At 38.5% G+C, this 24,664-nt stretch overlaps 1 protein-coding gene across 2 annotated transcripts; it reads left to right on the plus strand.

The window, feature by feature from the left end:
* The first annotated feature begins 1,096 nt into the window (after positions 1–1,096).
* Positions 1,097–24,140, plus strand: LOC110985048 (protein tyrosine phosphatase type IVA 1-like). 2 transcript variants are annotated; one of them, XM_022245760.2, is made up of 5 exons: positions 1,097–1,256; positions 14,990–15,719; positions 17,985–18,077; positions 18,425–18,630; positions 19,988–24,140. In XM_022245760.2, the coding sequence occupies exons 2-5, from the start codon at positions 15,594–15,596 to the stop codon at positions 20,097–20,099; spliced, it is 537 nt and encodes a 178-aa protein (XP_022101452.1). In that variant the 5' UTR covers positions 1,097–1,256; positions 14,990–15,593; the 3' UTR covers positions 20,100–24,140. The 2 variants fall into 2 exon arrangements, with proteins under 2 accessions (XP_022101452.1, XP_022101453.1); XM_022245761.2 differs by having other exon boundaries at positions 1,104–1,256; positions 14,987–15,719.
* Positions 24,141–24,664: the final 524 nt, after the last annotated feature.

Here is a 24,664-nt window from a genome sequence, read left to right on the forward strand (position 1 = left end):
GCCAAGTCGACTTACCTGAATTAGGAAGTCGATTTAATAACATAAATTATTTCGCCAAGTCGATATAGGGAACCCTGGAAGCAGGCTTGATGTCGACTTACTATACTTAGGAAGTCAACTAAACTACATCATTTATCTCGTTAAATCGACTAAATACGCTTCATAAGTTGACTTACAAAGATAAATTATCTCAGTATCTGAACAAGTCGGATGGCACTCACAGAGCGCCGTAAGATACCTCCCCTTTGTTTGCATCTCCCGCGCTATATTCTCATTGTGGTTTTAGTTAAAGATTTAAACCTGGTTTATGCATTAGAGGGCGCGCTCCTTTTGAATGGAGCATTCGAGTTTTGATTTGTCTCAGCCTTCCGCTTCCCCTTATAAAACCAATAAAATAGGTCAGCTTAGAACTATTGGAAAATGGGAAATCTTTCAAAAAGTACTCATTAACTTGGCAAAGGTTTACATCCCTCTGAACTTTAAATGAAACATTTGCGAAGTAACTGACCCTGAAGTTGAACTAGTGGAATTAAGTCTTAAAAGATAAAAATTTTTGCTCACATCCAATCCTAAAAAACTTCAGCCTGAAGGTTTGTTTTTAGGATTTGAGGTGAGTTATTTTTTAAAATATTATGAAGACTTATTCTACAACCTATCTGGCACGATTTCATTCTCTGGAATTTGTTTTGTAGGCTGTGCCAGACAGGACTCAGGCTGTTACATGGCCCCTCAGTCTAGTCTCGCCATCGCAGATCTACCGGTAATTGATAGTGTTCTTTTATTCTTTTTCATTTACTTGTACTATTTTGTACGTTTTTGTACTTTATGATGTGTGGTTCGCCGCAATGAAATAAGAAAAGTGAAAACAATACGAAACTGAGAAACACAAAGCCGTAATTGTTACTTCATTGCTGGACAAGTTATCTGGCAGTGGTACGGCAGCCAAATGACCTGTTCACAAATTAGATTAACATTTAATCGAAACAAGTGCGGCTGCGTGCAGACCTAGAATGACCTGGGCGTAGTAGTAAATCGGTTGGTGACCCGCGCGTGTGTGTACAGATTGCGAAATTCCATTCAGTGTACGAAGTACGCGCAGTGCTAGTGCCGTACACGATACACAAACTCTGCGCGCCACAATGCATGCATGCATTATCCGTGAGCCACCGTGTTAGCATCGTCCGTCGAGAAAAGAGCTACTTTTTCGTTCCGTTGTTTTGGACTTAAATCCTCCCTCGATGTGCCAGTTAACAGGAGTAAGTATTAGCAGCACAAATATTCTTTGCTTGTTTGTTTTTTCTCAAATCCTCCTGTAGTTTCAGAAGATTTTATGGAGTTTTTTGTACCGCGCCAGCAATCACATGGAACGTGCAGCCCGAGATCTCGTTGCTATGCCAGTGTGGTGCTGCAGTTCGCCTGGGCCAAACTCAATGTACTGAGGCCTACATGTACATTGTACATGTGCAGTACATTGCATGCGTGGGATATTATCGGTCCACTACGATCTGCCTGGGATGAGTTTCGCAATCGTCATTGAGCAGGCTAGGCATGAGTTCGCGAGCGAGGTGTGATGCAATGTTGCTAAAAGCTGCAGAACATCTGTGATGTGATCTGCGAAAACCCTTCAAGCTTACGTAGTCATGATGATGGGCTTTATAATTCTGGTGCATATCATCTTCAAATTGATTAGGAGACAACCTACAACATGTACAAAGTACTATCATAAACATGGTAAATGTAGGCCTAGGGCTTATGATAGGCCAAGGGCAAAGCCTATCTGAAAACAAGATTGTGTCCATAATTTGAGGTTTCTAAAATAATTTATAGTGACATGGTGAGCTGAGCTTTGTCATTTGGTACATGTAGCTATATTTTACCCCAAAATTAAACATTCAAACAAATGTATAGGTCTACATCAAATTAAAACTTGAAACCAGAGAAATTCAGTGATAGGCCTACAAACTGTATTGTGATAAGATGTTTGTGTGGGAATTTACAAAGTCTGCAGAGCTTTCTTCCAGGCATTTTGCTGTGACTGGCAGACCCAAAGTGCAAACACATTTGCATGATGTAGGCCTACATGCAATGCAGGCCTTAGTGCGCAATGCTGACTTTTTTGCCTGGTTTACATCACATCAGCCCTCTTTTCAAAGCTTTATTTTCCCAAGTGCGAGATCTTGGGGAAGACAGAAAAATGGAAATTCTTGCTTAAAAAAAAGAACAAAAAATTCTATAATATAGCATTTGAAGGCTTTCCTCCAAGTTCTCTATGTAAAAAAATGGAATTTTTGAAGAATTTTGTTAAAGTTTGCACCAAAAATTTTACGAACATTCAGGAGTGATTGGGACAGAGTAACACTCAATTGTAAAAGGAAGAATTGTAAGGGAAGAATAGAAAATGTCTTAACTTGGGTGTGGGTGTTATACCTACATTTGGGTGTGTTACATGTACATGTATGAACCCAAATGACAAAGCTCAGCTCACCATGTGAAGGGTCACATCACATTTGTTTGGAAAGTTGCACATTCTTGGGAAACTTAAATTTTCGTTGACTTTAAAAGTGCCTGTTGCCATGGTTGTGGTGGTCATGGTGGTCAGTTCGACTGGGCCTACTAAAAATGGATGAGCAGTGATGTTACCTGATAAAAAAGATTCTTAAAGTGCAGAAATAAACTACCTATGGTGGAAATATTAGCAACTGATCGTGTAAAACTCGAGGGACTGGGCAGATCAACCAATCACACCCAACAAATAAGAGGCCCTTCAAAATTTTTGATGTTTTGAAATTATGATTTCCAAGCTGTTGTGACCCACCCCCAATTTTAATTTGAAAAAATAAGATTTTTTTTTCATTTAGTATAAGCCCATGCATGGTGGCGGCCATGTTGAATGCAGTGCTGTGACTACGCACAAATTCCTGTCACGGCACTTTTGCTTCTGGCACTTTCAAGTCCAAATATGTCCCAAGTAAAACATGCAAAATTGTTGACATGAGATTTTTTATATTACACAGTGGTGCATCAGCTGGTAAATAATGAACGTTTTATGAGTGCAATGGTTAGAATAATTGCAACAGGTAACAGGCGAGTGGAACATACCGTTAGTCACCGAATAGAGTTACTCTTACCACGAATGCGAAACATTTATTATTTGTTTTATACAACACTTGTATAAATCCCCATCATCTGATTTTCTGAGCACAGCTTGGTGAATTAACTGATTCAAACTGGAAGTTATCCAGTTGTGAATCTGCTCATTTTTCAACATGATATTTTGAGCTTGTTTAATCATTTGGCTGCATTGTATCTGTTTTCATATGTTGGCAGCATCAGCATTATTACAAAACAAGTTCTTGTAATTATTTTGTACGACTGTGAACGGTGGAGCTACATGTACATGTAAGAGCTTGATTGCTCATCATTTTGTCATAAAAGAAACTTGTGCCTCCATAAGCTGCCGTACAATTGATCCGGAGCTGTTCGTTATCCATTTCTAATGCACAGTTATAAATTTTTTGCACTCTGCGAGTGCGTTGTGCACGCATCGTGTGCTAGCTGTGTGTAAAAATAATTCAATGCCATGTGGTCAACGATCCATCAATCAGATGACGGGATTTATGCAGGTGTTGTATAAAATGGACTGGCCATCACTCCTTGAACTCTGCGATTATCAAACAGAAAACAGGGCTTCACTGGACTGCTAAAAATACATGCACTAAGACCTTTACATGGATACATGATACATAAGGGGAATCTCATTTTGTGAAGTAAGTCGCAAAAATATTTCTGAGGTTTTCTTTTTGATTGTTTTGTGTTTACAAGTTGTTGAAGTTCGGAATGTGTTATGTTGTCATGGGTGTTACTATCTCCTGGCCATTCCAAGTCTTTCTCGCTATTTCTAGCTGTTGGAATCGGTTTACCATGCATGCTTCTTGATGTGTGCTTCCACAACACAACGTACATGATGCAAGTTGCTTCACGATTAGGGGATGCCTGCGGAGTTGACAAATTATTTCCAATGACGGCTGTTTTATTATGACTCCATATACCCTCATCTAGACAAATTCATACAAACTTCATACAGTTATTAGATTACATTGTAGGCCAGCGGTACATGTGCTACTGTGGGATGCTGTACAGTGCAGGTGCACGTGTGCATTGGTTTTACGTAGTTGCATTGGTTTGAGCCTTGCTCAGATAATGCTCAAAATAAACTTGGTGCTTGTTATTATGGTGAGCACTCAAACATGAATTTGTATCATGCAGCACATACATGTACATGTAGTACCAAGCCATGCAGCTGTCCTTTTAGTTTTGGATTCAAGTAGCTGAACAATCCAGCGGTAAAAGTAACTGGTAATCAACGGCAGTGCGTAGTTCATTCAAGTCAAACGATTGATTCCTTTTTCTTTAATTAATTTATTCAATGAAAAGTGAATTTTTAATTTCAGCAAGATAAATTGACTCAGCCACCCACTATTTTGATAAAAAAAAAATCCAAATTCAGAAACATTTCTGTAATGTGTTCACAATACTAAAGGTACGGGAATACAACTTCATGTTTTGCATGTGAAAACTGAAATATGTTGAAATTGAAAATTAGTTTGCATGCATACATGTACATGTTTAATCCATAAGCATTGCGCTTAAATACCGTATTCATTTACATCAATTAAGCCATCAAGTTTAAATACATGTACATGTATATGTATCACTCAAACATCAATGAAAATATCTCATTCATTGTAAATTGCACGGAGAAAAGCAGTGCAAGAGTCCGTTGCTCACGTTCCCATGGTCATGAGAAGTCCGTGCACAGGATCATCAAACAAGAACCTTTTCGTTTCCAAACTTGATACATGTACGCTGAAACAGCAACTGCTATTGGCCATTTGGCTGTGACCTTCCAGACTTCAGCCAATCAGATTGTTCAGTACTTGAATTTTGTCCATCTTTTTTAATCTTTGAAGTTTCTCAGCAATCAAGCTTGTTGGTGTACATTTGCATTAGGATAGTGTACATGTTTGCCTTGGGTTTAAAATTTTGAGTGGCACATTTCCGCGTGTGCGTCCCAAGCTAATTGACTTGTTTGCAAACTCCTTCTGTAGTCCGAGTAACAACAACTCTACGAATTGCCTCTTTTACATTTGGGCATGGTCAGGAGTCCCAGAATCTTCAAGTTCTATAGGCCCAGTGCAACATTAATTTCACTCAGAATAGCTCATACGTCCATACTCCTGATCAAAATCCTTGAAATTCACCCCCAAACAGTCCTGAAACTACATAGTGTACAAGTAAGGCGCCCACTGTAAGATTCAGTGGGAATCAAAAGATCCCAATAGACTGATCCAGTAAGTAAGAAATTTCCTGTTTAAGTGGGAAAACTTCCTGTTGTCAAGCTCAAAGTTACCATCTTGTTGCGGTAACAATTCAATCTGTTTGCGCATGTTTGGGGATAATATCGATAACATCACAATGTGCCAGCCAGTCAAGAGTACCATTCATACATTGAGTCTGGTGAGTGCACACATACATATGTACATGTACCGTATGCTGATGACCATCTGAATGGCACCACTTCCATTGGCTCAGACCAAATCAGGTCGTACGCTGGTCGCCGTGCTGTTCTGGAAGCAGTTGTTGGTGTACATGTACGGTAGGCATGCATACATCGTTGATATTAGCCTTGACATGAGTACAATTTGAAATGCTACAATAAGATGGCAACTTGGAGCTCAGTGACAGGAGAGTTTCCCACCTGAATGGGACATTTCTCTTTGCTAAGGTGAGTAAAACTAACCACCATTGTTGGAATCTTGGATTCCAACTGATTCTTACAGGATATGTACGTAGGTGTATTAACCCTAACCCCCTAGGCTTTTTTACTGGTACATGTAACTGTCCTAAAAAATCCCCCAAATTTCTTGAAAATGTTATTTGGAGGTGTACCTACTGCCTCAATGCTTCAAAATCCTGTGGCAATTCTTCTCATTTGAGGCAGTTTGAATGGCATTCTTGAGCAGTGCAGTTGATGCTTGACTGAGCAAGAAAAACCAAAGGTCTTACCTAGGATCTTCACTCATGGCATCCTTCGCAATCAGCCATGCACTTTTGCCATTCACCCTCAATCATCCAAATTCTCCAAAACTGCCCGAAGGATTTTGGAGGCTTGAGGAAGGTTAGGGTTGGACAGTTTTAGGACTGTTTTGGGATGAAACCTGAGGGGTTTGATTTGGGTTATGACCTACATGTATTTAGTGAAACTACTGGTAATAAATGGTACATACACATGAGGCCTATGGAAGGTTCTAGGACTCTACTGTAGCCTGACTGTGTCGAAATGTTAAAAGAGGTGATTCATAAGAGTCCATGTTACTTGGAATTACATGTTTAACTGCAGCATTAGTTCAAACTTTCCAGCTGTGTGCAATCACACTGCAGTTTGCAATATGAGTATCACAGCTGGTTCACGAAGTCATGATAAAAAAATTCTGAAATATTTCTCAAAAAATTTGCAATATTTTACATTGTCACCACCTCATTTTGGAAGAATGGCCATTTTGAGGTAACATGTATTTACACGTATGTATGTTAGGAGGGGTAATCACCGGGCAATATTCAATACAAGCAAACAGCAAAGTAGAGCTTTGCAAACATTAGCCATCTTTTTTCGTGCTCATCAATGTGAAAAGTGTTTATCTTCAACATTTACATGTACACGTGGTTGAATACTTCCCAAATGTACTAGTTGTGCATGTTGAAAACGTTGCTCTTTGACAGTGACTTGTGTTAACTGATTATCAATCGTCTAACGGTAGGTCAAAATTTTATTTCACAGTGCAGGATAAAAAAAATCAGTCATTTGTTTTTCATCATGATTCAAATCACATTTATTTTCCCTTGATAAATTTAAAAATCACGACAACAACTTTGAAGCAAAAACCATGTACAAACAAAAAACCTTATACATGTACAAGCAAAAATCATATAACACAAACTACAAATGCAGCCTATGTTAAGAAATTTTTGTCTAAATCTAGCATTAAAAAGGTGACAAGAGTTTGGCTCACACACACACACATACACACACACAAAAGATGCTGTATATTTGTATGAAAAGGCCTAGACTTTCCACTTTTTTTCAAGTGATTAATTGGATGTATGGAGTCCTGTACATGTATGATAGCCTTAAGTCTTTACAGTGTTGCCTCAGAGATGCCTCAATGATATCTTCCCACAGCAAGGTTAGGAAAGTTCTATATCCTTGTTTACATCCAGGACATAACCCGCTCAAAATAGGGATGAATATGTTTTGTCCAAAAACAAGGAATTGTGATTGGTCACACATTTTGTGGTGTACATTGTGTTTCCAAGGGAGATCAAACGTACAAGGAAGTAAAGACCAGTTCGTGTTCAGTATACATGTACATGTATTCAGTATACATGTACATGTATTCAGTATACATGTACATGTATTCAGTATACATGTACATGTATTCAGTATACATGTACATGTATTCAGTATACATGTACATGTATTCAGTATACATGTACATGTATTCAGTATACATGTACATGTATTCACACAGGAAGGGAGAGGGGGTGGAACATTTGGAACCCTATGTGTTATTCCCAAGCACATTAAGGAGGAACTTCCCAAGTGCATAAAGGTGGACACCGTTCAATTACCCTGACTACAGCACCTCAGCAGATGGAATGGGACACCTCAGCATCTTACATGTACATGTACCGGTACATTGTACATGTACATGTATACATGTACATGTACATACATGTAGTCAGCCAATTTACCAAGGTTAGATGAATTATTTTATGCAAGGAAAAGAATTAACCCTAACTACCCAAAACCTGCCATACTCCAACAGCAGGTTTTGTGAGGTTTTGGCAGGTTTGGTACTGTACCGGAGGAACTTGTTGTTGAATTTCGTGAGACTTGGGATGAAAGGCCCAGGGAGATGGTGTTGGATTCTGTGTGAGTTGGGACACACAGGGTTCACTATGTGCAGTGTCTGGCTTGCTGTACCAATTGTTGGACTATGCTTGATTTTGTCAGGTTTGGTACTGTTCAGTGCAAGTCATCCTATACTGCATAGACCCATCCATACCATATCACTCAAACTCCAACGGGCTCATTCTGTTGGAGTTTATCAGGTTTGGTACACTAACCTGCATGTGCAGGAGCCTAGGGGGTTAGGGTTAAGTAGACGTTTTGCTTTATATTTTATGTTGTTTTTAAAAAAATGTGCACTTCCATTTGTTACCAAACAGTCCTGCATGTCAAGGCAAGGAAGGTTAATTTGGACTATATGAAATGGTGGACTTATTCCCTTTGTTGTGCACAACCTAGAGCGCAGAACAGTGACAACTAACTTGTAATGATCGAAGAAAGAGTCCAGATTTACCGTAGTGGGGTCCAAATGCCATTTGTCACCAGATTGATACAGTTAAGTTTGGCCTATGGTTTGGTCTTCAGGTCAATTGTGCAGAGTTGAGGAAATGGTTTAGGAGTGGTATCCTTCAATGCTTTGGCATGGTTTTCAAATGCTTCCCCCACAGGAAGCAGAAATTTGGGCCTAATTGGCCTGTAGGTGGGTGACAACCCCATCGCCTTTCCTTCCATTCCTACTACTATGATGATGCTTGGCTGTTGTTTGATTGGTCTGGGGTGAGTCAAAAGTCATGCCAGTAGTGTTGGCTATCCCGGTTGGCAGCAATCTGTCCCTAACCCTGATGAATTTAACATCTGGGCAGGCTCACTGGCTCAACTTGAGAAACAACATTCTGTTAGGTTGATACAAATGAACTGGTAGTAGGACAAACACTTGCTGTTGGTTTTTAGGTTAAGCAATTTTAAAATGTCACAAATGTGAACAGTGTGCCAGCAGGTGTACATGTACACTAGTATTACTGTACCACTATGGAGGAGGGTCTATTCCTTCCTCCATGGTACCACCAAGCTGTGTCTTATTGTTGGTATAATTAATTTGGTACATGTACATGTATACATGAGGTATTTTCCTCATTCCTTGGTTGGACCAGCATTTCTACATGTAAGTAGCGGTACATGTATACATGAGGTATTTTCCTCATTCCTTGGTTGGACCAGCATTTCTACATGTACATGTAAGTACCGGTACATGTACATGATGATGTATAGTACAAATGCTGGTCCTATGATTATTGTGTTGACTTAAACGTACAGTACATACATGTACATGTACACTTTGTGGGATGGACCATATTATAGTGCAGTGTTTAAGTACAGGTAATTGTGTTCATCGACAACATAACTTCTAAAATCTTCTTAGGACAGAAAACAAAAAATGAAAATTGTGCATTCATGACTTTGCAAGTAATTACATGTACTGTACATGTAGGCACCGGGTACTGGTACACTTTATGTAAATATCATGTATCGTTAAGCGGTAGGCCTATATGTTGTCAAATTCTGGATAAAAACCATTATTTAATTAAATCATTAGTTGGCATGTGGTAAATATTGAAAGAACAAGTATTTCTGTTGATTAGTTTGATATTCTTATGTACATTGTACATGTAGCATGTTGTAGCCTTTTTAAACTGAGGTAAACTGGCACTCAACTGGGAGTCTTGGTTGTTTGGCTAGTGGCCTATACTACGTGGTGACCTTTCTGCGTGTGGGTGGAGGTGTTATTTCCTCAGCTACAATGTACATGTACATGGCCTACACCACAGCACCTTCCCAGAAATGAGCTTTTACTTGTAATAGAAACGTGATGCAGGTCTTTTTGTTTGACCTTGGCAGGGCTGGCGTGTACACACGTACATGTACAGTACCTTACTGGACACGCACCCACACATCCCTTAACCTCTCAGTCTACACACAGATTGTAATGTAGGAAATTAATAAGTCATTGCATATTCCCGTGGGCAGTGTCTGAGTCTAAGTGGTTGGATTTCAGATTCTGTGAAAAGGATGGCAGCTGTTGTGTCAGTTTTCTCCAGGCTTATGAGTGAAAAACATACCTCTAGAAGTACAGTGTACATGTATGATTTGGTACATGTAATTAATGAAATACATTGCAGGAAAAATACTGTTCAGAGAAAGCCATAGAGGATAATGCATTAGACATGTACTTTTGCGATGTAATGCAAACAAGTAAAAGGCATCACTTGAGAATTTAATTGATATTGTGAATGCAAATTGTAAGCAGTGAAAGATATCCATAACATGCCTTGCATTTTTGTAAACTGTACATGTAGGCCCTACATGTGCATGTACCGTAGGAGAACATGTTCCATCGTTGCATTACTGGTAAGTGTACCAGTACAAACAATATGTACAAGTGCAGTACATACACTTTATGTAGTGTGAATTGGTGTATGTGTTGTCAACCACATCTTTTTACACACCTTGGTCACAAATAAAAAGGATCTTCAGTGAACATTGATGTAAATTAGATTAGGAAGACATGAACATTGATCGTTGCTGCAGTGCATGTTAACCTACTGTATTTTGTTGCATTCAGTTTAAAAATAGTGTAAATATACCAGTACATGAATGTTGATGTGGCAGGTGAACGAGGCATATTCAGCCTGGGTACATGTTGACTGTACACTCATCGTATAGCTGAGTTTGAGTTATACCTGGCTGAGTGTTGTTTCTGCACAGAAATCTTTAGTATTCTTGCATATTGCGCAAAAACATGTATTGTAGTAACAGTGTATTTGGAACCCTGATCTGCATTCTAATGCAAACAGTGTGAACGTGCATGAAGAAGATGGCCAAAAAACCCCTTTATGTGAAATCTGGAGTGTCGCAATCAGCATGTACACTGTACATGTACCGGACCTGGTATGCATTCTCCAAGCCATGAGCATAGGTCAGTCATGCATACATGTACTAACAAATATTAGCAATTCATTATTCATCCATCATTCAATGTATGGCCTGTCCACTTGGTACAGACCATTGATGTGCTGAATATCAAACCAATAGGAATTTCTCCTTGTATTGTACATGTTCTAGCATGTATAATGCATTATGAGTTCAGTATACGCACTCATTAGCCATTGTCTGTTTGGAGTTATAAACAAGGTTTGTTTCTAAGCATGTTTTGTTGTTGGTAAATATGTATTTTGTGTAGAGTCTAGTTGAACAAGGTATCGATATTCACAATACACCTTTTGTTATGCTCCATTCCTCCTTGGTTACCGGTATGTTCTGCATTGCAGGTGGTTGTGACTTTTGGATGTTTTGGTTATGTACATGGACATGTTCTGGTACCAGCAGTACATGTAAAGCATAATTTTGTCAAGTTTTGTTTACATGTGTGCTTTCCTATGAGGGTTTGATAACTCCTGTCCCACCTCATTGCCATAGGAAAGCACATGTGTAAATAAACTGTGACATTGTTTTATGTCTGTGAGTGAGTTAATAAGATCTTTGTGTGGATTGTGGTGTATTTTTAACAATTATTGTGTTTTTTAATGAGAAATGACATGGAATTTCCAATCCTGGATTTAATTAAGCTTTACATGTATCTATCTATGTTCATGTATCTACTAGGGCTGTGGGAAATATCTAAATGTTTGATCAATTAGCGAATATTTGAATGTTATTTTCCTAATTTGAATATTCAAATGCAGAATTCAAGAAAAGGAACTAAGGTAGAATTTTCGTTTGTTTTAAATGGGAAAATTTCACTATGGATGCTTGGTTCAAACAAAATCAAATGAAAAGTGACAGGAATCTCACAATGATTCCAAAAAGAAATTACTCATTAAAAAATTTAAATGGAATAGAAATTTTCAACAGGGCTAAAAGTATTGTTAGTCTGTTAAATCTTGCTAAATTGTGGGATTTGTGACTGAAGATACAAAGTATTCCTAGACGTGAGAAGTTATTACTTAATACATGTACATATAGTGATTATAACATACAATTGTGTGCGTTATTGCAACTGATTTTGTATATGGCTTAATTATCAATAATATGCTTAGATCGAATATTTGATTAAATTGAAGGTTGAATATTCGGATAGGGAATCATTTGAATTGACTCAGCCCTAGTATCTACACACTGCTGTCACCTGTAATGTACTACATATTTACATACATGTGGATACATATTTCACAAAGGGTGATATTAGACAGTTGCATTTAGACTGGGTTAACTTTTGATCTGTAGATCATCTTAATGTAAGCTCCTCAGCTGTCATTTGTGGTGACAAATTTCTGAGAATTGACTTACATGTATGGCAGTAAGCATTGTGAATATAGTACGGTAGTTGATAAAGATAAGATTGTTAGTAAAATTCTTGAGGTCACAGTTACATGTCACTGAGTTTTCCAGAGCATACATGGACTGTATCTGCTTTTGTTTTTATATGCAATCTAAAAATGTCCAATCACTAGTTCCCCCTCTGCAGTTTCCAGTTGCGTCATTGATTACATTGATATGCTTTGACTGGCTGGTCGGTCTCGCTCAAAAGGCTTTTAATGCAAGCATGACACAAGCATTAGCATGTGCTATTCATGTATTGTCCTACATGTACATGTACATGTAGCTGTATGATCGTACTGGTCTTCCACTGCCCTGTTTATGCACATGTACATATACTGTACATGTGTAGATGTGCAGGCGTGGCATACATAGTGTGGACCTCTGCACAAAGGAAGTCCTCATAATGTAGGGTATGATGGCATTGTGTGGACTGGCACACGTCCACACAATGTTTTCCCCTCTCTGAAAAACAGTAATCAGAGGCATTTTGGGGTCGAAGTTATCGGTAGCAAAATAAAGAGGAACAGTCCAGGAAATCATCATCAAAAATGCAGCTCGAAGGAGTTATTCTTGTTGGAGAAAAAGGAACATTTTCCTCAAGTTTCCTTAACCACAGGAGAACAAAGGAATGTCCGCACTTAATATGTAAAACAGGTATGGGTGTATTTATGGTGCTTGTAATATTGTCAGTTCAGTCTCACCATTGGAATTGAAGTGGCTGTTTTGTTTCAGGAGAAAGTTCTGTCATTATATGTAGTTCATTCGTAGCAAATTGGCAGTATATCAAAAAGGAGCTTTAAACAAAAACTTGAAGAGTGAAATATTTTTAAGATCGTAATCTTCTGTGTAGTGTTTGCTTTGAAGTTTGTATAAAGGTCCAAACTGATGGCATGAAGGTTTGCGTGCGCTATCAGTGTTTGTGCATAGAGGTGGTTCGTGGCAGTTGACTTCTCTTGATGAAATCATAGTATCTCTAATCCAATGATTACTATCTGCCTCCTTCGTCTGAGCCTGGTTCCCTACGGCCCAGCCAGACTTAATTGTATTTAATAGAGCAGATTTTTTATCTCATACCATACATTGCTGTTCATTCCTTGCATCTAAGGTACCATACATGTACAAGTATTTATTCAATCTGGAATTGATCACACTGATGCATGAATGATCATATTACAGTGTAGTTGGGATATGCTTGTCTCCTATCCTGATAAATCCATTGCTGTTTGTTGATAGTTTTTCAGTGTTTTTTTGTGCCCTCCCCCCAAAAACACTGAAATCTTTTACTTGGAGCGGTCCAATCACAAGGTTGACGGTTACACTTGGGGGACCTGGTCCATGTAAAGTAGAATTTAGTGTGTAATTTGCACAAGACTTATACTGGAGTGCATTTTACAAATGTACACTACTACAAATATCAACAAATTTTGCATTTCATCCAAACAGTGGACAATTTATAAACAGATTTCGGGATTGTCATGAGTTCAACTGCATTTTCATGTTAGGTACATATACATGTGACAAGGAATTTAATGATGACACTAACGAGATGTATTCTTTCTGTAATTGCATAGAATTACGTTCATAATTTTTACCGTTCTGGCAACATTAATGAATTTATCTCACAAAATGATTGATATACTGAGGAAAGTCTTTGCTTTATTTGTTATAGATCTCCTCATTGACTGTCTTTTTTTTTGAATTCTTCATAATTCTTGGAGTTTGTTTAAAGTTAATTAAACAAGAAGCCACACTCCAACCCCTGAATTTTTTTGGTGTGAAATTGGTGTAAATAAAATTTGTATTTCTTTTGTGACATAGATTCTTTGTGCCATGTTCCCGTTTCCTTATTTATTTTAACTCCACTCGATTACACAAGTCACCGATCAACATTACCACCGATCAACATTACCACCGTGGGATGTTTTTTACCACAGCTGGTACCAGTACAGAGGTCACAGAATCAAAGTGTGCCATTCAAATTTGCATGAATGCAGTCTGGTGGTAATTTCCAAGTGATCCAACTGGCTTGCTGATTTTATACCGGTAGTTATTTTTCCAGTTTGCAGTTGAACTACGGTACATGTACAGTGTAGGATGAACGGACTAAATATATTGTACATGTACATGCATGCACTCAACTTGAGAGGTACGTGTACATGTACCGGTATGCATGTGAAATGGAAGGTCATACATGTTCATGTATGCAGTATTGTGTACATGTAAGTTGCACATGTGCATTGTATGGTACATGTACATGTACATGTATGTACATGTAGGCAGCTGTGAGGTTGGTGGTTGCATTGTATGTACATGTATCATGAGTCATGGAATCCTTAGGAGGGTTCACATAGGGGGTAACAGGAGTGCTCAGCAAGTAGTGTTTGTGAAGTGTCTGTGTTATGTCTGACACATATACAGCATATGTACAAGGGGAGTGGAAGTGGTGGTACAGTAGTCTATTGGCCATTCAACTTGGTTCAAGTGGCTTACAAACACAGAAGGGCTCTATGAGTATGAATTTAAGAGAACCAAGAGTTTATGATGCCCATGATCTCCTTATTGCATGTACAGGCTGCTACATGTACATTTATTTTGGGAGTTTGCACTTGTGATTTTTTCTGTTGGTGGCTTGTAAAGTACATTTTTAAAACGAATCTTATAAATAGATAACATGATTCTTGTTGGCATTCTTTTCTCAAGCAGTTTTCCACCGCCCCTGTGTCAGCATTTATGGCGTTTGCTAAAATCTCTGGAGAATTCTGCCGAAGCCAGCACAAGTGAACTGTTGACGGATCTTGGTTTTCGCATACGAGGGACACTCTTACAATTGCTACTGCATTCCCTCAGAGGCGCCCTCGTTTGACACAAACCCAAACGACTCTGGACCCCCACCGACTCGTGAGGGTTCATCGCCGCTACGACACGTGCAATCTGCTCTTTGGAGGCCTCGCTTGCATGCGCGGGCTTCACTTCAGCACAGCGGAAGCTGTCGCACTCAAGCTAAACTCTGGACGCCACGGATGGGGTAAGGTGACAGCCGTTGACAGGGCAAAGGCCTGGGCCTCTCAAGGGTACCAAATTGGGGATTGGTCAGTTAGGGGAGCTGGCTACTGCGGACTCGCTTTCCCAAAGGTCAAGAACAAGCCAAATCGGTGAGAAAGAGCACCTAGAGAGCTTGCTTCTAGGGACCTCATTCGTCAGCTGTGAGTGTGTGTGAGTACAAGAGGATACTTGCCTTGGAAGTTTGTGTCCAACATCCCCCTCCCCCAGAGTTGTTCTTTTCTTCGTCTGTCGTCGTGGTGATCCTATGAGGAACTACACTATCAACATGGCAAGAAGCGTGCGTCCAGCACCCGTAGAAATCATCTACAAGCATACACGATTTCTCATCATCCACAACCCTGACAAGAATGGCATGGATTACTTCATCAAGGTGAGGCTGAACAACTTACTCATTGATTTGGACATTTGTTGTCAGCTCAACTGTAATACACGTCATGTACATGTTCATTCTACTTGAGGAGATGTACATGTGCAGGTGTATGCATGAATTACCGCTATATGTTCATTTTCATACATGGCTACCTGTACATCTCCATCAACAGGTGGGGCAAGTGATATGAAAATGGATAGTAATTTATCATTACTCGGTGTAATAATGTCTATAGAAATGCATACTACAAAAAAAAAACCGGTATGCTGGGTCTTTTGTGGTTTTCTTTTTGACTTTCGCTGATTGAGACAAGTTCTCGTCTGAAATGCTGGGGCGTTAGGGTGGATCTTTGAAAAACATGTACAATTCAGAGATTGGCCATGTCTTGAATATTTAGCCTTTCTGCGTTGAAGACATTTTTGTTTATCACAGAAGAGTGTATACTAGATTTGGCGATGTGTTTGCATGTACATGATGGCCAGCAGGCGGGGATGCTGTATGTCTTTGGATCAGCTCAGTAGTCAGCTGACAGCTTTTCTAGCTGGCATCATTCCACACATTGCTGCAGTATCATGCACAGACCACCTCAGGGAGGAGGGAGACAGGAGCTACCATAGCCACCCAAAAATAACCATTTATCTTGAATCGTGTCCCTCCTATTGAATCAGCAGCATCTCAGCCAAAAAAAAGAAAGAAAAACATGCGGCCATCTCTTGAGTAATCTTTGGACTGTGATAAGACACACGTAGTAGGCAGTCTTGTTATGCATTGGTGATTTATAAGGCTTTGAGTTTGAGATGAGCATTCAGACTGAGAAGGGAGAAACACAAGACAATGACCATCTGACCTTTGCTAGTTCTGTTGACTGGAGGTGTTTTGCAGCCGCTTGTGCAGGTTGTCTCGTCGGCGTGTCTTTTTTTATCAGTCTGTTCAAAAGGCCCCTGCCAATGTGAGATCATTTCTATTTCATTACGTTGCCGACAGACTTCATAAATTCAGCGGCTGGGTGTGGACATCACGGCTTGAGAGCAATGTAGGATGCATTCGTGTGCAAGAAATGTGCATGTACGCTCAGCAACGATCAAATATTAGATGCAGGAAATCTGCGATCATATTACTGATGAAAACTGATGAAAACTGCAAAAGTCTGTCATTTGGTCCACATATTCATAATGTTCATGCATGTGTAAAATGTACAGAGAGATGTGTACAAAATACCCAAATTGTGATATGTACATAACTATACATAAATGTACCGGAACATGTTTTATGCACTTTGAAATTAATGCCAATTTTGGTCAATTTTTTTTCTCTGTGACAGAGTTTAGACACTAAAACTGCACTTATGATTCATATCATTTCTTGCCAAATATGTACTGCTAGTGTTTCCTTTTTCTCTCTTCTGAAACTTGGACAGTGGTTGGAAAAAAAGTGGTGTTCACAAAAACCAACCTGCATTACAAATTCTACACAGCATTTGTTGTGTTTAGTCTTTCTTAGAAACCCACAGCCATGCCTTGGCAAATTCCTGAGGCCACAGTGGCATTTTATTGAGGAAGAGTTCTGCTTGGCAGTGTTTAGTTGAGGCCAAGGAACACATTTGAAGCTGTAGTCAGGTCAATATTTCTTGCAGCCAAGCCCCTGCTGATGCTAGGCTTCATGTCCTGTTGGTTTTGGATAGCAACTGTTTGTGCTGGTCTTCAGTCTATTATCTCTGCCCATGCACATGTTGGGGCATTTTCTAGTGCAGATCGAAAATAAAACATCGTAATGAATGGGGTTAACAGGAACTACAGTGTAGGAAACTTGTTTGAATTTCACCAAGCACGTACATGTACACCAACAATGATGTTTTGTGCACTGTAGCATGTTAAAGTACACGCACAAACAGTACATGTAGACATGTAATGTAGGTATTTTTGGATGGCATCTCATTGTATATGTACATGTATGTGTGTTCATGTAGTAAGGAAAAAAATGCAAATGTATCATGGAAAAATGTCAAATGTTGCATGTGCCTGGGTAAAATTTGTCATTTTATGTTGATCCTTCCAGGATCTTCAGAAATCAACACCAAGGAATTTTAAGCAGCAAAACATGTACATTCTTTGAACAGAATGTGATGTTTAGTACATAATCCTTCAGAAAAATTCAAAACTACTAGGTGTAATGAATCACGTACTAAAATGTGCCTTTGCATTGGTACATGTGTATGATTGCTTTTATTCGTACACGTACATGTATGTAATTGATCTTTGATTCCAGGAATTGAAGAAGAGAGACATTGTGGAAGTGGCGAGAGTTTGTGAGCCCACCTATGAGACCAAATTACTGGAGAACGAAGGGATCCAAGTCCTGGTGAGTCCATGCAACTCTAGCCTGGTTGTTGACTTCACCCTTGGTCTGTTTGTTCCTCCATCTGCAGATACATACATGTACAGTAGTTGTATGAATTGGACTTGGCCAATATTCCACAGATCTGTCAAGCAGAAAAAATATTGCTCAGAAACTCTGAGCCAGAATACTAGCCAACAACCAGTCCTAAGTTCTGTACCTGTATGTGGTTTGTGGTTGTGGTTAGTCGAAGGTTTCTTCGAAGTAACTTTTCACTTCACTGCCAGACAGTCCTTGAACAAAGAGCTCTGCAATTTTTTGTATGAACCCATGGAAATTCTCAGAAACTTCCCTTTTTGTTAATTATACAGGACTGGGCCTTTGACGATGGCGGTGTGCCTTCTAACGATATTATTGAGAAGTGGTTGGATCTTGTGAAGAAGCGTTTTAGTGAGACCCCGGGGAGTTGTGTTGCTGTGCACTGTGTGGCAGGATTAGGACGTGCCCCTTTGTTGGTTGCTGTGGCATTGATGGAGGCTGGCATGGGTTACGAGGATGCTGTCACCTTAATCAGAGAGTAAGTAGTCAAACATTTCACTGGCTCCCTGCACCTGGTAACCAAGGTTGCTTACACAAGCTTATTTTTTAACAAAGATTTCATAATTATGCTGTCCATTAGAAATAAACAGTTTTCAAATTGGGAGGTGGACTCTAAATTTTGTGTTAAAACTTTTGGTTGAATGCTTGTTCGTGAAACTGGTTTCAGTAAAAAAAGCCACAAAAATAAACAAACAATAAGATAAAACAACACAAACAAAACCAAGTTGTAAGTTCAACATCATTGTCATGCATTCCTCTTTATTTGTAAATTCTCGTTACTGACTGTTACAAGATTATAGGCAACCTTGCATGTGACATTTCCCTCTTCATCATGAGCACACTGTCCCATTTCTCTGTCAGCATTAGACTTTGTAATTTGGTTAAAGGGAGAAAAATGAAGTGAAATGCAAACATGAAAAGTAGCTGGTACTTTGTAACTACAGTGCGATATGTACACGTATCAGGATTCTCTCGATAAGGGGATCTTTAGAAGTGTCTTCTTTGTAATAAGGGTATTGTGTGAGCTAAATTCCGTAAACAGGAAATATTTCACATCACTGTGATACATGCACAGTCCCACACAACAGATGGATAGTAAGTTAGTTTGAGTTCTTGGCCTCCAAAGGATTTTTTTGTTGTATTTATAATTGAGGGTGACTGTCGGATTAAAAGAAGCTAATATCCGATGCAAAAAACCAGTAAGCAGTTTGTGTAACTTTAGCAAGAGATTAGTTTTCAAGATGTTCAACATTGAATGTTGGATTTTATTTGCAGCCTCGATGAAAACATCTTGGACATGTATTTGCACAACAGTGGCATCATGTAGGCAAATGAATTTTACTTGCATGTACATCATTTTTCCGAGTTGACTGGTTTGGTGAAATTACAGTAGCACAGTGGAAGTATTCGTTGCAACAAAGTCTGTGGAGCCATGTGCAGAATTTGATTTGATTTTTGTATATTTCTGTCCACTTAATCATGGGGACATTTGTTTCGTTACAGAAGAGGTTGCATTGTCACCTATTCCTTGTTGTTAACGTAGGTAACCTTGTGCAAGATATCTGCTAACATTGGTAACATTTGCATAATTAGATCCCAAAGGAGATGAGAATTGTCACACCTACATGAAGTATTGTGGCAAATGTTAAGCATTTGGTAAATTTTGGTAAATTCTAATGTGACATGGGCTGGATTTGTAGCTTTCTGTGCAATTTCAAAAGAATTTGGTTTTTAAGTTAACTTGGGACACCAAAATATGTTCGCTAAAAGTCATGCATAGATGACCCCCCTTAAGTCAGTTGAACCAGTGACTGATTTTATTTGTCCTCTTGCAGGAAACGCCGTGGTGCCATCAATGCTAAACAACTGGCCTTCCTGGAGAAGTATCGCTCCCGCATGAGACTAAAACACAAGAAAAACAACAAAGACCAGTGCTGCGTTCAGTAAATGTTATCTCCAAAACTGTCACCCCAAGAGAGAAAAAAAGAGGAAAGTAAATCATCAGGACAGGAGCAACATTCAGTACCCCACTAAAGCATTTGTTAATTTAGGAAGGGAATTGTTTCTTCTCATGAACCAAAAATATTAATTGATTTTGCATTATATTGTTTACAGGTTGATATAATGTACATGTATACTTATTCATATGACATGTGTATGTACTGAAGGATTGCCTTCCTTTTCCTGAATACTTTGAATGGTTTTGCCACATTTTGACCCATGCTTAATTGTCGTTTTTCTTTGAATACAACCTGCTTTCCTTATAGTCATGGATTTTTGCAGATTCAAGGAAGCTTTGTATTAAAAAAAATACATGGAAATGAAGGATCAAACCATAAAACTTTCTAGTAATGGACATTATTTGTTCCCCAGAACATTGGAAAATGAAATTAGTTTTGCTTGGCATTGCCTTGTTGCTTTGGATACCTGGTGAATGTGAATGACCCCAGGTTATTTGGCATTGCCTTGTTGCTTGGGATACCTGGTGAATGTGAATGACCCCAGGTTATTTGGCATTGCTTTGTTGCTTGGGATACCAGGTCAATATGAATGACCCCAGGTTATTTGGCATTGCTTTGTTGCTTGGGATACCAGGTCAATATGAATGACCCCAGGGTATTTGGTATGCATATGTCATGCTAGAAGTTACATGTCCATATTTAATTTCACACTTCACTGATTTTCAGGAAGTGAATGACGCTATTTCAAAGGTCACTACCTAAATATCAACTAGACATTAATTATTTGTCTGTTTTATCAGTTCTTTCTGTTGGAATTTTTTTTTGTTTTAGCTAAATGATTAGTATTCTGTTTGTCACCCAGCAATATGTCAATAATGGATGCACTTGTTAAAAAGTAGTCCTTGTGTGTGACGTGAAGACTGACCAGTCTGACGTGTGTTTTCCCCTATTGACGTGGCAGCTCATAAGACAACATTTTGATGTAATATTTTTTTTTTGTGGGGGGGGCTGGGAGATTTGTAGAACTGCTCCTGTCACAGCTGGAAAAAAGTTGAAACTTTGGAGAAAATGTGCCCAAGAAGCACTTCCTGGATTTGAAATGTTTGGCAAAGCTAACACGTTCTAAACAAGTTTGAGGGTAGGTTCAGACTTTGGAACAAAAGGACTCCTTCGCGCCAATAGACTTATTGTTTTGAAAGAGGGCTTCAAAAGTAACATATTTATTTATTGATCAGTATAATACAGTACTACACCTTCCGTTGTTTTCTTATATTGATCATTTCTTTTAAATAGAATTAGGTTGAGATTTTATCTCCCTGAATTTCAAATTTCTGAAATCACTCATTTATTTTGAGAACTTTGTTTGGCTTTCACATTTGCACAAATTTCCAACTGTTAGATTTTGTGATTAATTATTTATAATTTGTTTTTGTACAAATTTATGAATTATTTCCAGCAGCATCTAGAATTCCAATATTGCTCTGAGAGAGTATGCAGTGGTTGTGATTAGCAAACAATTGCATCCAGAAACATGTAAATCTTAGTTGAGTAGCCATGCTGTAATTGTCAGAGCAGAAATGTCAAATGTCAGGTGTCAAAGTTCAGGGTCATATGAGAACTGAGAAATAATATCTCAGTGTACATGGACATGTGTGGGACAGTGTGGGTTGGAACTGACCTATCGCTGTTTGCGAGTTAGCACTCTTGGTAGACAAATCTATCATATAATGTACTTTATGTTTTTACTGTCTCCGATTTTGAATGTCCTGCATCCACTTTGTATTGGGCTGTATTTCACAAGCTGCGTTAACATAATTTTGTTACGATGCTCGTTTGCCAAGTCAATTGAAAATTATAATATTCCTGGTTTTATTTATTTTTATCTCAGCTTTTTTTTTGAACCATTGAATAGTCATGTTGCTCCATTTCAAGTCAGTTGACCTCATACTTGCTGACCTTTGACTTTAAAGCAAGCTGTGGATTCAGTTGAAATGATTTGTATCGAATTATTTTGTTAACGTTTATTGCACTGTTCTGTAATTTTAGTGAGTTATGTTCTTTTCTAGAAAGGTCTACATGTATGCTTGGTAGAGACTGCACACCTTGGCATTTTTCAGGAATTTTTTCTTTTCCCTTTTGCACCATCGTAAACAATGAATTTTTAGGTTTTGGAAGTTTGTACTAATGTACAAGCAAAGCCACTTTAATTTGGTGCCAATGGGATGAATTGTTGGAATTGTATCTTGATTATATTTTCTGCATGATCATAAACTGTGATGTAAAAATGTTTTTAATAACACATTTATCAAAAAAGAAATGAATTTGTGGAAAATAATTTCATGGTGAAACAGGCTGAAGTTAGTAGAACTGCAGAATATCTCATTTGAAAACCAAATCAGAAGTTTGATTAGTACATGTAAGTAGTTAAATTGTGATACTTGAGTAATGACTGTTTGTCCGCTAACCCTTACTAACAACTGAAAAAACTGAAGAAAATGCCTTTGACTCTTACCACTGGACTAGCAGTTTAATGATGGACAAAGTCTATTTTTCACACTGCATTTGTACTCTGAAAGTGTGCTTTTAAATAACTATTTTTAGGTGCTGAAATTTCAATGCCGTTAAATTTGATATGTCCCTTCGTCTTGTTGATGTGCTCAACGCCAAAGCCGTGTGATAGAGTTGTAGTAAATACCTCAAGTAGACTGTGATATTAATAACTATCTTGAAAGGCAAAGGTAGAAAATCCCGAGTAGAATGTGATGTATAGTGTGAGCGTTGTATTCACTTTCTACTAACAAAGTGGTGGTGTAACTTTTCAGATGTTTACTGTGAATGAAACAAACTGGTGTTGGATCTGAGACTGTTACCCACAACATGTTTGTGATAAGCTGTGTTTTTACTCATCCCCAAAAAGATCAATTGTTGCTCTTTAGACCCACGCAGTCACTTCAAATTTCAAGCTGCTGTATGATTTTCAACTCTACTAGGTAGCCATCTTGAAATGTCTCAAACGCAAGTTGCAAGGAATAGCTGATACCTTTACCCTTGCATTGTAACATGTACCAAGGATTTGGGTACTAGACCAAGGTATAGCCATCAGCAGGTAGTTCTGATTTTGTTTCACAAGATTTTTCTTTAGTTCCAATCAGTGAACTTTGGTGAACTTCAAGTCACAATTACTGTAACTATACTCATGATTAGTCACGTTGCACATTTTTTCTATTGTGATTGATTGCTTAAAATTCTGGACACTTGTTTTGTCATTATTTTGATTTTGACAAACTTAGTTCATTTTTCCCAAAGGGTGTGAATTGTTTTCTAGTCCGTTATTGGTACTGATATTCAAACGACTTGGTTTTGGTGTGCTGGTGTCCAGTTTGTAGTCTTTTTTATGAATATTCATTTTGACAATCCAACATGCCACTTGCTTTTCTTCAATAATATCACTCAGAATATGAGATCAGTGCTTAATGAAACTAAAACGGTTAAGGTGAAGTTGTACTTTGTCTTGTCAGTATTACCACTGAGTTCTTTGGCGAATTAATATGCTTAAATTCCTGTCGAGAAATCTGCAGGCAGCCTTCAAGTTTCAGAGGATTAGGGCATTAACAGACATTATTAGTTTTTCTGTCAATTTGTTTCTTCCAATTGGTGTTGTTGCTATGGGGAGTGTCTGAGTGCACATTTCTGAAGAAATTAATTTGCATTATAATGTGCTTTACCCCTGAAAATGGAATAATTTTGACAAAAATACAATCTCAACAAGGTTGACTTGAGTTATCCCTCACCAATATTACATTACTAAATTTTGAACAGTGAAAAATTTGTCTATGAAATCTGGAAAAAAATTAATGCCAGGTTTTGTTGTGTGCCCAAACAAGGTACATGTGTATGATTGGAGTGTATGCCTTGATGTCATTAGGTTTGTTGACCAATGTGGAATTTGCACATAATTATCTCCTATAAGAGTTGCTGCTCGTCCCCATTACCAGAAATAAATCTTATTTGATTAAGTTAAATAAAAGTAGTCTTTGTTTTGCTTATTTTACTGTGGTCCTCCTCGTTAACCAGCTTTTCCCCACTTTCATTCCACTGGAATTGTCTTTAGGAGTCTAATTGTCTTTAGGAGACAGTATATTGGAAGCAACATACTTTGTTCATATATTTACCTACAGAAGAGATTCAAAAACAAAATAACGCCCCCTTGGATTTGGATGCTTCATTAGCTTTTGGCCATCAACATGGGGGGAGAATCAAGGAAATAATTTAGGGGGTTGGGACGGGGCCATGCCTGTCAGATTTTTTGTATCCAATTGTTGGGGACAGGCACTGCATTATATTGTTACTGATGCACTTACATGTACCTCTATACAGATAAGAGGACGTTATCTTTGTGTGTGAGGGGGGTGACCCCTTGGTGCACCTGCAGCACTTCGAGAATGCGAGGTACATCATGCATTAAGAAAACTTTAAAAATGTAGAGCTCTGGCCGGACTCGAATCACGTGATCACAATAGAGAGCTTTGGAATGAGGATTTGGGTTTGCGC

This window comes from Acanthaster planci, linkage group LG02 (assembly GCF_054643075.1).
Source record: "Acanthaster planci isolate LZ-2023a linkage group LG02, COTS_SCS, whole genome shotgun sequence".
In the NCBI taxonomy this organism is placed as follows: Eukaryota; Metazoa; Echinodermata; class Asteroidea; order Valvatida; family Acanthasteridae; genus Acanthaster; species Acanthaster planci.